Source organism: Ranitomeya imitator, chromosome 5 (assembly GCF_032444005.1).
Source record: "Ranitomeya imitator isolate aRanImi1 chromosome 5, aRanImi1.pri, whole genome shotgun sequence".
Lineage (NCBI taxonomy): Eukaryota > Metazoa > Chordata > Amphibia > Anura > Dendrobatidae > Ranitomeya > Ranitomeya imitator.
In genome coordinates this window covers 74,290,681-74,306,496 of record NC_091286.1, presented here as the reverse complement: position 1 = coordinate 74,306,496, position 15,816 = coordinate 74,290,681, and the positions used below count along the sequence as shown (strand labels likewise).

Here is a 15,816-nt window from a genome sequence, read left to right as displayed (position 1 = left end):
AGTGGTAAAAAAATTTCCAAGCTTTGCTAAAAAAAAAAAAGCGCAATTTTCCGTTAACCGTAGTGTCATTTTTCACGATCTGGGGTTGAGTGAGGGCTTATTTTTTGCGTGCCGAGCTGACGTTTTTAATGATACCGTTTTGGTGCAGATACATTCTTTTGATCGCCTGTTATTGCATTTTAATGCAATGTGCGGCGACCAAAAAAACGTAATTCTGGCGTTTTGTATTTTTGCTCGCTACGCTGTTTAGTGATCAGGTTAATGCTTTTTTTTATTGATCGATCGGGCGATTCTGAACGCAGCGATACCAAATATGTGTAGGTTTTTTTTTTATATCATTGTTTATTTTAAATGAGGCGAAAAGGGGGGTGATTTAAACTTTTATATTTTTTCATTTTTTTAAACTTTTTTTTTTTTACTTTTGCCATGCTTCAATAGCCTCCACGGGAGGCTAGAAGCTGGCATAGCCTGATTAGCTCTGCTACATAGCAGCGATCATCAGATCGCTGCTATGTAGCTGAATTGCAGGCTTGCTATGAGTGCCGACCACAGGGTGGTGCTCACAGCAAGCTGGCATCAGTAACCTCTGGTTACTATGCCGACGCATCGCTGATCCCCGATCATGTGACAGGGGTCGGCGATGCGAGCATTCCCGGCCGCGGGGCCGGAAGCGCCGGTTAAATGCAGCTGTCAGCATTTGACTGCGGCATATAACTAGTTAATAGCGGCAGGTGAATCGCGATTTCACCCGCCGCTATTGCGGACACATGTCAGCTGTTCAAAACAGGTGACATGTCCCGGCTTTGATGCGGGCTCACCGCCGGAGCCCACATCAAAGCAGAGGATCCGACCTCCACAGTAATAGTATGGCGGAGGTTGGTAAGGGTTAAAGTAATTTGATCCATACATTTGTACCATAAGTCATGTCATTTACTTCAGTGTGCTTGTGTTTCCATTAGGTAGTGCTTCCCTCCCTGGCATGTCTGAGAATATCGGCATATGAAGAAGGAGGGAAATTCATTGGTCACCGGATATTACCTGTTTCTGCGATCCGTCCAGGTAAGGATATTATACATTGACTTTATTTTTTCTCTCCATTCAATTAATCTATTTATATAATTGCCATGTAATGTTTTCATTCCCTGTTCTGTCCAGATGTCACCGTATCCCAGAATTCCCATCAGAGGAAGTTCACCGACTGCCATATTGGGACACCCAAGTGATGGGTGTCCCAATATGAAAACTGTTGCTGGTACCAACCTATTGCGCGGTACCACCAGCGGAACACCGTCATACCACACACACACTCTATACGCTGTACGCACCACACACACACACACTATACGCTGTATGCACCACACTCACACACACTATATGCTGTACACGCCACACTCACACACTCTATACGCTGTACGCACCACACTCACACACTCTATACGCTGTACGCACCATACTCACACACTCTATACACTGTACGCACCACACTCACACACTCTATACGCTGTACGCACCACACTCACACACTCTATACACTGTACGCACCACACTCACACACTCTATACGCTGTACGCACCACACTCACACACTCTATACGCTGTACGCACCACACTCACACACTCTATACGCTGTACGCACCACACTCACACACTCTATACACTGTACGCACCACACTCACACACTCTATACGCTGTACGCACCACACTCACACACTCTATACGCTGTACGCACCACACTCACACACTCTATACGCTGTACGCACCACACTCACACACTCTATACGCTGTACGCACCACACTCACACACTCTATACGCTGTACGCACCACACTCACACACTCTATACGCTGTACGCACCACACTCACACACTCTATACGCTGTATGCACCACACTCACACACACTATACACTGTACGCACCACACTCACACACTCTATACGCTGTACGCACCACACTCACACACTCACACACTCTATACGCTGTACGCACCACACTCACACACACTATACACTGTACGCACCACACTCACACACTCTATACACTGTACGCACCACACTCACACACTCTATACGCTGTACGCACCACACTCACACACACTATACACTGTACGCACCACACTCACACACTCTATACGCTGTACGCACCACACTCACACACACTATACGCTGTATGCACCACACTCACACACACTATATGCTGTACACGCCACACTCACACACTCTATACGCACCACACTCACACACTCTATACACTGTACGCACCACACTCACACACTCTCTACGCTGTACGCACCACACTCACACACTCTATACACTGTACGCACCACACTCACACACTCTATACGCACCACACTCACACACTCTATACGCTGTACGCACCACACTCACACACTCTATACGCTGTACGCACCACACTCACACACTCTATACGCTGTACGCACCATACTCACACACTCTATACGCTGTACGCACCACACTCACACACTCTATACACTGTACGCACCACACTCACACACTCTATATGCTGTATGCACCACACTCACACACTCTATACGCTGTACGCACCACACTCACACACACTATACGCTGTACGCACCACACTCACACAGTCTATACGCTGTTCACACCACACTCTCACACTCTATACGCTGTACGCACCACACTCAAACACTCTATACGCTGTACGCACCACACTCAAACACTCTATATGCTGTACGCACCACACTCACACACTCTATACGCTGTACGCACCACACTCACACACTCTATACGCTGTACGCACCACACTCACACACTCTATACGCTGTACGCACCACACTCACACACTCTATACGCTGTACGCACCACACTCACACACTCTATACGCTGTACGCACCACACTCACACACTCTATACGCTGTACGCACCACACTCACACACTCTATATGCTGTACGCACCACACTCACACACTCTATACGCTGTACGCACCACGCTCACACACACTATACGCTGTACGCACCACACTCACACAGTCTATACGCTGTTCACACCACACTCTCACACTCTATACGCTGTACGCACCACACTCACACACTCTATACGCTGTAGGCACCACACTCACACACATTATACACTGTACGCATCACACTCAAACACTCTATATGCACCACACTCACGCAGCCTCTTGCGCGGTACCACCAGCGGAACACCGTCGCGAATACGCCACCGCCGGGATCAGCCGAATGATTCACTGACTGTCGCCATCTTTGTACAGGAGGAGCGCATGCACAGTTTTAATGTGACCGCCGCTATCTGTCTGCACAAAGATGGCGGCAATCTGATTTACTGCGCCTGTGTGAATTACGCGTAGGTGCAGTGAATCATTCGGCTGATCCTGGCGGCAGATGAGCGACGTGTCTACAGGCAGAGGAAGCCGTCACATTAAAGGGGTTTTCCCACGAACGAAAGTTCATTTTAAAAATTGTCTGTGTCTGACCGTGTACGGAGCATAGCACATCTTCGGGGCAAAAGACAATACTGACATTCCGGCAGAGGATCACAGTGGAGTTTTTAAAAAATATTTTACCTCACAAAATGTATCCTCTGCTGTAATGTCAGTATTGTCTTCTTCCCCTGCCCAGGAGCTGTGGTATGTTTTGTCCATGTTCAGTTTTATAAAGCGAGCAGAAAAGAAGGCCGAGATAGCAGAGAGACAGTGCGGGGTTTTGGTGAGTAAGGAGGTGAGGTCAGGTCCGGATAGGTAGATCTGCGTGTCATCGGTGTAGAGATGATATTGTAAACCGTGGGATTCTATGAGCTGTCCCAGGCCGAAGGTGTAGATGGAGAAGAGTAGGGGTCCTAGAACAGAGCCTTGAGGAACACCGACAGACAGGGGGTGGAATGAGGAGGTGGTGTGGGGGAGGGAGACACTGAATGTTCGGTCTGTCAGATATGACGAGATCCAGGATAGGGCCAAATCTGTGATGCCAAGAGATGAGAGGGTCTGTAGCAGAAGGGAGTGGTCCACAGTGCCAAAGGCAGAAGACAAGTCCAGGAGGAGGAGGACCCCTTGTATGGAGCTTTCAATTCAATATAACATTTAGAAAAAGTGCTGCCTATATCATTCACACATATCTATGTAAATATTTGTGAGAATTGGGGAGACTGAGGTTATAGGAGATTACTCATGGGGGCAGCTATGGCTATAAACTTCCTGACAGTCATATTATAAAAGAATAATGTAGTAAGCTGGTATGGTTCAACAGGAATCAATACTGCATTTAAAGGGGTTTTCCAGGAGCATGGTATTAATTATCTATCATTATGATAGGTCAATATCAGACCATTGAGGCCATGTGCACACGTTCAGTATTTTTCCTGTTTTTACCCGTTTTTTCACTATAAAAACGTGATAAAAACGCGAAGAAACGCTTATATATGCCTCCTATTATTTAAAGTGTATTCCGCATTTCTAGTGCAAATGTTGCATTTTTTTCCGCGAAAAAATCGCATTGCGGAAAAAAAAGCAACATGTTCATTAAATTTGCAGAATTGCGGGGATTCCGCACACCTCGGAGTGCATTGATCTGCTTACTTTCTGCATGGGGCTGTGCACACCATGCGGGAAGTAAGCAGATTATGTGCGGTTGGTACCCAGGGTGGAGGAGAGGAGACTTTCCTCCACGGACTGGGCACCATATAATTGGTAAAAAAAAAAAGAATTAAAATAAAAAATAGTCATATACTCACCCTCTGATGGCCTCGGTGTCTTCCCGCCTCTCAGCGGTGCACGCTGCCGCTTCCATTCCTATAGATGCTCTGTGTGAAGGACCTGCTATGACGTCGCCGTCTTGTGATTGGTCGCGTGACTGCTCATGTGACCGCTCACGTGACCATGACGTCATCGAAGGTCCTGCACACACACACCATCTATAGGAACGGACGCCGCTGAGGAGATCATCTGTCTGCAGGTGAGTATAACCTTTTTTTTTATTTTTTTTATTATTTTTAAACATTCTATCTCTTACTATTGATGTGCATAGGCAGCATCTATAGTAAACAGTTGGTCACACTTGTCAAACACTATGTTTGACAAGTGTGACCAACCTGTCAGTCAGTTTTCCAAGCGACGCTACAGATCGCTTGGAAAACTTTAGCATTCTGCAAGCTAATTACGCTTGCAAAATGCTAAAAAAAACGGGAAAAAAAAACACAAAAAAAATGCGGATTTCTTGCAGAAAATTTCCGGTTTTCTTCAGGAAATTTCTGCAAGAAAACCTGACATGTGCACATACCCTGAGTGTCCAACACTCACCACTCCCACTAATCATGAAGTGGCACTGGCAATGGTCTTCCACTAGGTGCCTTGTGCCCTTCATTGTGCACCAGTTGGACGCCATACATTGTTGTGACTGTACCTGGTTTTTCAGCTCAGACTCAGTTTATTTCACTTAAAGGGAATCTGCCACCAGATCTTTGTTCCTCCATCTAAGAGCAGCATGATGTAGAGGCAGAGACCCTGATTCCAGCAATGTTTTGCTTATTGAGCTCCTTGTGGTCATTTTGATAAAATCACTGCTTTCTCGTCTGCCGATCTACCAAGTATCTGAATGTTCAGCTCTGTATAACCCTCACCACTGATTGACAGCTTTCTGCCCATGTAAATGTACACAGAAACCTCTCAATCCGTCCTGGGGGCGGGGTTATTCTGAGCTTATGAATATGGAGGACTACCCAGCAGCAGGTTTACTAGTCCTCCAGTGATAATCTCCTGCTGATAAGGCCTCCTTCACACATCCATTTTTTGTGTCCATATGCGATCCGTGTTTAGGGCCACAAATACTAACATTGTATTCAATGGTGGTGCGCACATGTTAGGTTTTTCACACGTATAAAACCCCCCCGTAGACATGTAAGTTTCTTAGCAGAATGGGCAAAATGCGTGCTGCACACGAGAACACTGATGACATCCGTGTAACATGTGCAGCTCTCATCATTCCCTTTGTCTCCCTGAAATCAGCATGACCAGGAGACAATGATGGGAGTTGTATTCAGGAGCAGCTCTGTCCCTCTTGTGTAAAATAAAGAATTACATTTAAAAAATGGCGTGAGCTCCCGCGTAGTTTTCATAACCATCAGAGGGAAATGATGTTAGCAGTCTGGGACAAGGGACAATGTGTCAAAATCTTCCCAGGCTATTAATAACAGCTCACAGCTGTTTTCTAGCCTTACCTGGTGAATTTATGAGGGAACCCAATAAAAAAATGATAAATTCAAACCAGCAAAGGCTAAACAGACAGCTGTGATTTGATATTAATAGCCTGGGAAGGGGTCAGAGATATTGTTCCATCCCAAGCTATCAACATCACCATGACATGTGACGGAGGACTAGAACATTGATTTTATAAAAACTACACTCAGCAGCCCAGTAAGTGATACTTCACTTTCATCAGCGCCTCTGTCTCTGCATTATGCTTCCCTCTGATTAAGTGGCAAAAATCTGGTGACATATTACCTTTAAGGCCGGTTTCACACATCCTGATATTTCTGGTACTGGAGATATCCTTGTCTGTGTGTCCGTATGTGTAACACGTGCGGCACACATGTGGGAACTGTGTGCCGTATCAGTATCACACGGACGAACGTCAGGGTAGAAGCGCTATAGTAAGCGCTGTTCCCCAGCGGCAGGTGCTGAAGACGGCTGTCATCTTTCTCCCCTGACATTCTCCCTTGACATCCCCTGCAGACTGCTGTTTTTAGGCTGGGGGGCCTATATCAATGGCCCCTTACCAGCCTGAGAATACCAGCCCCCAGCTGTGAGTTTTAGCAAGGTTGGTTGTCAAAAATGGGGGGACCCCACGCCATTTTTTAAGATTATTTATTTAAATAACAGCATGGGGAGCCCTCTATTCTTGATAACCAACCTTCCTGAAGCTGATGAATGAGGTTAATGGTTAAAGAAAATAGGGGGTAGCCCACGTCGGACTTTTCATTTGTTTATTTTGTTATATTGCAGGCAGCGGCTGAGGAATACCCCGATCATCTGCTCCTGCTCTCACTGTTATTAGCGGCAGCAAGTGTCAGATGATGGGAGTAAAGGTATGTGCACACGTAGAATGGTCCACTGCGGATTTTTCCGCAGCGGATTTGATAAATCCGCAGTGCAAAAACACTGCGTTTTTGCTGCGGATTTATCACGGATTTACCGCGGATTTTGTGCGGTTTCCACTGCAGTTTTACACCTGCGGTTTTCTATTAAGGAGCAGGTGTAAAACCGCTGCAGATTCCGCACAAAGAATTGACATGCTGCGGTATGTAAACCGTTGCGTTTCCGCGTGTTTTTTTCCGCAGCATGTGCACTGCGGATTGCGGTTTTTATAGGTTTACATTGTACTGTAAACGCATGGGAAACCACTGCGGACCCACAGCTTCGGAAACGCAGCAGATCCGCAGAAAAATCCGCAGCGTGTGAACATAGCCTTAAAATTCTAATTTAGGCTATGTTCTGACTTCAATATAAGGCTAGGGTCACATTGCGTTATGTGACCACGTTTAACGGACTACGTTATATCGCGGCATAACGCGGTGTAACGTAGTCCGTTAACGCCGCCATTGCCTGTAATGGCGAACGCATCGCTAGCGCACGCCCACATTGGGCGTGCGCTAGCGATGTGCCGTCATTTGAGTGACGGACGGCAAACGCTGCTTGCAGCGTTCGCGGTCCGTTCCTCACTAGCGCAGATCGGGGATCTGCGCTAGCGGGATCGGCTACGCAATCCCTTTTGGGACATTGCGTTAGCCCAGTCCATAGCGCTATGCGCTAAACGGACTGCCCTAACGCAATGTGACCCTAGCCTAATTCTCATCATTCTCTTCTGCTCGCACCGATTGTCGGCAGGGCAGGGGAGAATGATGACAGCCATCTTCAGCACCTGCCGCCGGGGAACAGCGCTTACTGTAGTGCTTTTTCCGTGGTACCGATGCGTGTCACACGGATGATATCAATCTGTGTTCTCCGTGTGCACGTGTGCGGGATGTTTTGCTGCCCGTAAGGACGGTCAAAAATGGACATGTCTACTTGTGGGGCACATGGACACACGGTCCATGGAAATACACAGACTCATTCATTTGAATGGGTCTACGTGTGTCAGTGTCTCCGGTACATGTGAAAACTGTCACCTCACGTACTGCAGACAGGGATGTGTGAAAGAGTCCTAAGTAGGATTCGACTACAGAGAGCTGCAGTGCCGGGTACGGCCACTACAGAATGTACAGCACTGTGCCTGATAAACCATAAAACATAGCCAAGGCTCACCAGAACCAGCTGAACAGTAGGAAAGCCGAGAGTTGGGCGCCCACTAATCTGATCTAATTTTAGGAAAAGACTTTTAGTATATCATTATCCAACACCCAGAAACACCTTTAATTACGCTAACAATGTTTTGAAATAGACTTTATGTTTAGTGTCCCTTTAAGAAACCTCAGAATACAATATTGTGCTCTGGATTTATTTGTGATTGATGCTTCAGTATTTCTATTATGTAGATCTGAAAGCACAAAGCGGCTCGGCTGCTGTTTTTCATAACAGAAAGAAAAATTTCTCTCCATAGCTCTGCCTTTTCTTCAAACTTTATAAAACATCAATCATTTTTCTCCCCAGGTTATCACTACATCTGCCTGAGAAATGAGAAAAATGTGCCACTCACTCTACCGGCAATCTTCGTGTACATAGAGGTGAAGGATTACGTCCCCGACACATTCGCAGGTACGGATCCTCTGTTGGGTTTGTGTTGTGGAAAAGTGGAAATTGTGCAGCGAATCAGGACAGTAAAAAAAACGTAAATTATAATAGGAGATTACACATAAGGCAGCGGCACCAGCCGCTTCCTCCTCAGCCGAGAAAAACAGTCTGTTTATTCTGATCAGACTTTGTTCCATTTTTTATCACAGTGGCATCAGTTTCTCCACCCTCTCCATTCTATCAGTCCATGAAAATCGGACTGCACTGATGTTATCCCACTGTGGTCCTATTTTCTTCATGGACCCATAGACTTGCATTGCTGATTTTGCTCTGACACTCAGATCAAAATCAAACATGTCCCCGTTTTTTTCCATGGACCACTCGGTCCGAGAAAAAGTCGTGAGACATGTGCACAGCCCCATAAAATATCATAGATACAAATGCTATCAGTGAAAAGTACAGGTAGCAGTCGTCCGAGAAAATTGGTGGTGTGCATGAGCTCTAATAAAGAATTACAGAGCTTGTGTCGCTTCCCTTCACCATTACCGCAAATGTATCCGGTTTTCCCGCGTACAAGTAAATGCTGGGATCCTGTGTGATCTGCTGTAAGCACGGAGCAGAATGGTTGCTGAGCACTCGATTAGGCTAGGTTCACATTACGTTATGTGAACCCGTTTAACGGACTACGTTACACCGCGGCATAACGCGGTGTAACGTAGTCCGTTAACGCCGCCATTGCTTGTAATGGTGAATACATCGCTAGCGATGTGCCGTCATTTGAGTGACGGACCTCGAACGCTGCTCGCAGCGTTCGCGGTCCGTTCCTCGCTAGCGCAGATCGGGCATCTGCGCTAGCGGGATCGGCAAACGCGATCCCTTTTGGGACATTGCGTTAGCGCAGTCCGTAGCGCTATGCACTAAGCGGACTGCCCTAACGCAATGTGAACCTAGCCTTACAATCCGCAGCAAATATTGTTTTTCCAATAGTCGCCGTACATCCTAACGTAATTGGAGTCAATGAGCGCAGAAATGACCGAATATGCTTGGAACTGATCATCAAACATAAATTCGGCACGGATAGAGTACCAATATGGCATGAATGTATCAAATTCATATTCGGCGACAGATTCTGGACATATTCACTCAACTCTGCTTATAAGTAAAGGAAACAAAAACCTAAAGAAATGAGCCAGAATGTGCAGCGTGTAGGCGCTTGTTCACACTGGCCACTATGATAGAAATAAATGAGCAAAGACCCTAAAGTAAATGAATAGTAACCGTGCATGAAAATAACACTTAGTTAACATAATTTTGATAAAAAAAATGTAAAAGCCATCCCACCACGTCACGGTGACCCTATTTGGAAGGGTCCTAACCTCAAGTATCAAAACCTTACCATGTGTCATATGACATAATGTGAACAAGGGCTGAGAAGGACCAAGACCCCGAATAAGTAAAGTATTTGTGCTAACTTTAATTATGGAAGTTCATGCTGCATTTTGTAGTTTGATTTTGATTCTTTTCTTTGGTATTTTTTGCAGTATTATTTTTGCGTTTAAAAAAACCCTGTTATCGGGGCTTAGGAAAGTCAAAGAAACACACAGCTTTTTTGTTGGTGCTTTCTGTGTTTTTGGCTTTTTTTTAATTTGTTTTGACTTCTCTAAATTATTTAACTCTCCAGAGAAAAGATGCATTTTACCAATCTAAATAAATAAAAAGCGGCAACAATGTAGCTCGGTAAAGCAATGAAAACACTAGATTGATGGCGTTTGTTAGGTGTAAAAGGCTAAGTGCACACATTGTGAGGATTTCCCCCCTAGAACATCTGCAGTGTAATATAGTACAAGCTAAGTAAATGAGGTTTCAGCAAATCTCATCCTACACATTGCGGATAGTTTCGCTGGGTAAATTGAGCTGCCATGTGGATTTTTAGATCAGCAGCATTTCACATCTTTCTGAAGATTCAGAACAGATTTAACTCTTTGTAGTGGAAAAGGGCAAAATCGGCACCAAATTCTGCAAAGGAGCCTGCATGTACATGATGGATATACTGGACACAAGCTGCTGGAAAACCTGCACTCTTTCCTGCAGCACTACTGTATTTAGCGTGCAGGCGTGCAGTGTCGGATTGGGGATTTCTGAGCAGCGGATTACACTGCATGGTACCACAAGTACTAACAGCAGATGGACAGATGCTGCCATTAGTTTACCAGCAGTTAGTTTATCCTTGTATGCAACATCCTGGCTCTAGCAGCAAATAAAAAAACTTTGTGATTTGTCCACAAGATGGCGACACCAGCTCAGCCTCTCAGCTGTCTTGACCATCACAAAATAGTAGAATTAATACGTATGTATATACAGTATATATATATATATATATATATATATATATATTATCCACATATATCTCAAAGCTAATGTTTTGTGATATATGATATGGTTGAAATGCTGATTATATATATTGATTATATATATATACTAGATGGTGGCCCGATTCTAACGCATCGGGTATTCTAGAATATGTATGTATGTATATAGCAGCCACATAGTATATAGCACAGGCCACGTAGTATATAGGAGTACTATGTGGCCTGTGCTATATACTATGTGGCTGCTATATACATACATATTCTAGAATACCCGATGCGTTAATACAGGCCACGCAGTAAATAACACAGCCAACGTAGTATATAACACAGCCCACGCAGTATCTAGCAGCCACACAGTTTATAACACAGCCCACGTAATATATAGCACAGTCCACATAGTATCTAACACTGCCCATAGAAGTAAATAGTCCCATACAGATTCATATGATACATGACTACTCTGCACAGCTGGGGCCACCGTACACATAGATCACTACCAAAAACACATGGGCTACTTGCATAGTGAACAAGTCTGTAGAAACCTGTTCACACCACCAAAGAACTTGAAGACACAAAAACGCACAGAGAGGTCAAAAATACTCTGTTGTAAAAAAAGTGACAGTAAATAAGCAAGTGCTAGTCAAAAAATGAAAAAATACAGGGTATTTAGTTAATACGTTTTTTTTGCAAAAAATGTATGTTAAGCTGCTCCACCAATCACCAAGGTATACCCATAATAGAGCAGTCATATCTAATGTATATTATCCCTATCTGATGTATTTAAAAACCTGATCATCTGTACAGTACCTGTATAAGCAGGGTTCAGAGAGAGAAAATATACATGTGGATATGCAGGATGGAACAGCTACAATGCAAATGACCTACAGAGGAGTGGTGGACTCCCCAGTCTTGAAGAAACAAGAGAACAATTATATAGAACCAAAAACACATGGGCTACTTACATAGTGAACAAGTCTGTAGAAACCTGTTCACACCACCAAAGAACTTGAAGACACAAAAACGCACAGAGAGGTCAAAAATACTCTGTTGTAAAAAAGTCACAGTAAATAAGCAAGTGCTAGTCAAAAAATGAAAAAAATACAGGGTATTTAGTTAATATGTATGTTAAGCTGCTGTAGAAACCTGTTCACACCACCAAAGAACTTGAGGACACAAAAACGCACAGAGAAGTAAAAAATACATATTTTTTCTCTCTGAACCCTGCTTATACAGGTACTATACAGATGATCAGGTTTTTAAATACATCAGATAGGGATTACCGTATTTTTCTGATCATAAGACGCACTTTTTTTCCTCCAAATTTGGGAGGAAAGTGTGGGTGCATCTTATGGTACGGATGTAGCATGTGGGGAGGGGGGCAGCAGTGAGTGGGATTGCACTGTTATCCCACTTCAGGATGTCCCCGCTGCCGGAATCAGTGCTGGGGAAACCATGTGGTCCCGATGATTAAGTGCAGTGAATATTCATTAGCTACTCCCCGCCCACGTATCAGCTGAGCAGTGAGCCTGGAGAGGCAAATGAATACTGCACTTAAGCAGGGACACACATGGCTTCCCCAGTGCTGATTACTGCAGCAGCTGGGGAGATCTGTGTGTCCGGGGGAGGAGGAGGCAGCAGCAGCAGGGTCCTGGGGAGAGGAGATCGCTGTACCTTCCTGGGCTGGAGCTGAGTGCTGTGCAGTGTGCTCAAGGAGGACCTGTGATGATGTCAGAAATGGGCGGGCTGGAGTATCACATGACAGCACAGAGCCCTCCCTCTTCTTGACATCATCACAGGTCCTTCAGACTCCAACACTAGAATCTGCTGGCTTCCATTACCTGTGCTGTGGAAAGGCAACAAGAGGGAGGGCTCTGTGTGCAGTCATGAGATGCTTTTACATCACCACAGTGTGGCTGGCTGCCACAATTAAGAGGTTAGTCTTTCCAAAACACAATAAAGCACTCTGCCACTTCTTTAGTGAACTATAACTCCCAGCATGTCATAGGATCTGCAGGACATGCTGGGAGTTATAGTTCTCCCATTGGATTTTAAAGCAGCATTCCAGTGTTATTTTTCAGTGCTGGAGTGGTGCTTTAAATATAAGCCCTGTACCCCAATTCTTATACTCACCCTCCAGCATCTTCATATAGTGCTGTACAGACACCACACTGGTCCCGCAGCTTCCAACATAATAACATACTATTATATGTGGTGTTATTATATATAATAGTATGTTATTAAATATTTTACCACATTTTTTTGCTTCAAATATTTTTTCCCCTGTTTTCCACCTCTAAAACCTGGGTGCGCCTTATAGTCCGGTGCGTCTTATAGTCCGAAAAATACGGTATATACATTAGATGGGACTGCTCTATTATGGGTATACCTTGGCGATTGGTGGAGCAGCTTAACATACATTTTTTGCAAAAAAAACGTATTAACTAAATACCCTGTATTTTTTTCATTTTTTGACTAGCACTTGCTTATTTACTGTGACTTTTTTACAACAGAGTATTTTTGACCTCTCTGTGTGTTTTTGTGTCTACATAAATCACTACGCCCGGGCCCGGCCATTCACTGTGTAATTAAAATAAAAAATAGTGATATACTCACCCGCCGGGGTCCAGTGAAGCAGAGCTGATGCTCGCGCGGCTGCCGCCATCTTTCGTTCCCAGGATGCATTGCGAAATTACCCAGATGACTTAGCGGTCTGGGAACGGAAGATGGCGGCAGGCACGAGCGCATCGTCGGATGATGGAAGGTGAGAATAGCAGGTTTGTTTTTTTAAAATTATTTTTAACATAAGATCTTTTTACTATTGATGCTGCATAGGCAGCATCAATAGTAAAAAGTTGGGGACACACAGGGTTAATAGCAGCGTTAACGGAGTGCGTTACCCACAGCATTACGCGGTTCATTAACGCTGGCATTAACCCTTTGTGAGCGGTGACTGGACGGGAGTATGGAGCGGCCGCCAGATTCTGACTGGACGGAAGGGAGGGACTAATTCTCGGCCTGAGTGTGCGCGTCGCTGATTGGTCGCGGCAGCCAGGACAGACAGCTGGCGAGACCAATCAGCGACGCGGGATTTCCATTACAGACAGGCAGACGGAAGTACCCCTTAGACAGTTATATATATAGACTAGATGGTAGCCCGATTCTAACGCAGCGGGTATTCTAGAATATGTATGTAGTTAATGAAGATTTCCGAATAATACATTGAATACACAGGATTCAGCCAGCCGGGCGTGACCAATTAGCGAAGCGTGGTTCAAATCCCACGCCAATTTGCGGCCGGACTGCGCCTGTCACTGATTGTTCGCAGGCGGCCACGTAGTATATAGCACAGCCACGTAGTAAATAACAGCCCACATAGTAAATAGCACAGACACCTAGTACATAGCACAGCCACGTCGTATATTGCACAGCCACGTAGTATATTGCACAGCCCAAGGAGTGTATAACAGCCCACTTAGCATATAACACAGCTCACGTACTATATAACAGCCACACACACGCAGTATATAACACAGCCCACGTAGTGTATAACACAGCCCACGTAGTATATAACAGCCCACGCACGCAGTATATAACACAGCCCACGTAGTGTATAACACAGCCCACGTAGTGTATAACACAGCCCACGTAGTGTATAACACAGCCCACGTAGTGTATAACACAGCCCACGTAGTGTATAACACAGCCCAAGTAGTGTATAACACAGCCCAAGTAGTATATTGTACAGCCACGTAGTATACAGTACAGACCAAAAGTTTGGACACACCTTCTCATTTAAAGATTTTTCTGCATTTTCATAACTATGAAAATTATACATTCACACTGAAGGCATCAAAACTATGAATTAACACATGTGGAATTATATACTTAACAAAAAAGTGTGAAACAACTGAAATTATGTCTTACATTCTAGGTTCTTCAAAGTAACCACCTTTTGCTTTGATGACTGCTCTGCACACTCTTGGCATTCTCTTGATGAGCTTTAAAAATCTTTAAATGAGAAGGTGTGTCCAAACTTTTGGTCTGTACTATATAACACAGCCCACGTAGTATATAGCACAGCCACGTAGTATATTGCACAGCCACGTAGTGTATTGCACAGCCCACGTAGTGTATTGCACAGCCCACGTAGTGTATTGCACAGCCCATGTAGTGTATTGCACAGCCCACATATTATATTGCACAGCCCACGTAGTGTATTGCACAGCCCATGTAGTGTATTGCACAGCCCATGTAGTGTATTGCACAGCCCACATATTATATTGCACAGCCCATGTAGTATATTGCACTGCCCACGTAGTATATTGCACAGCCCACATAGTATATAGCACAGCCACGTAGTATATTGCACAGCACACGTAGTATGTAGCACAGCCACGCAGTATATTGCACAGCTGACGTAGTATATAGCACAGCCCATGTAGTATATAGCAATGTAGGCATCATATCCCTGTTAAAAAAAAGAATTAAAATAAAAAATAGTTATATACTCACCCTGTGGCGTCCCCCCGGATCCAGGCGAGGCGTTTACCGATGCTCCTCGCGACGCTCCGGTCCCAAGAGTGCATTGCGGTCTCGCAAGATGATGACGTAGCGGTCTCGTGAGACCGCACGTCATCATCTCGCGAGATCGCAATGCATGGAGCGGTCACTGAAGCATCGCGAGGAGTGGGAAAGGCCTGTTCTGGATCCGGGGGGACGCCGCAGGGTGAGTA

General features: G+C 45.0%; 1 protein-coding gene across 1 annotated transcript in view; it reads left to right on the top strand.

Moving 5' to 3' along the window:
* PLCB1 (phospholipase C beta 1) overlaps positions 1-15,816 on the top strand; it is an 865,647-nt gene that overhangs the window by 714,649 nt on the left and 135,182 nt on the right. The window contains exons 21-22 of the mRNA XM_069768815.1: positions 960-1,059; positions 8,634-8,738. Of these exons, the coding sequence (XP_069624916.1) occupies positions 960-1,059; positions 8,634-8,738 (205 nt within the window). The remainder of the gene's footprint in view (positions 1-959; positions 1,060-8,633; positions 8,739-15,816) is intronic.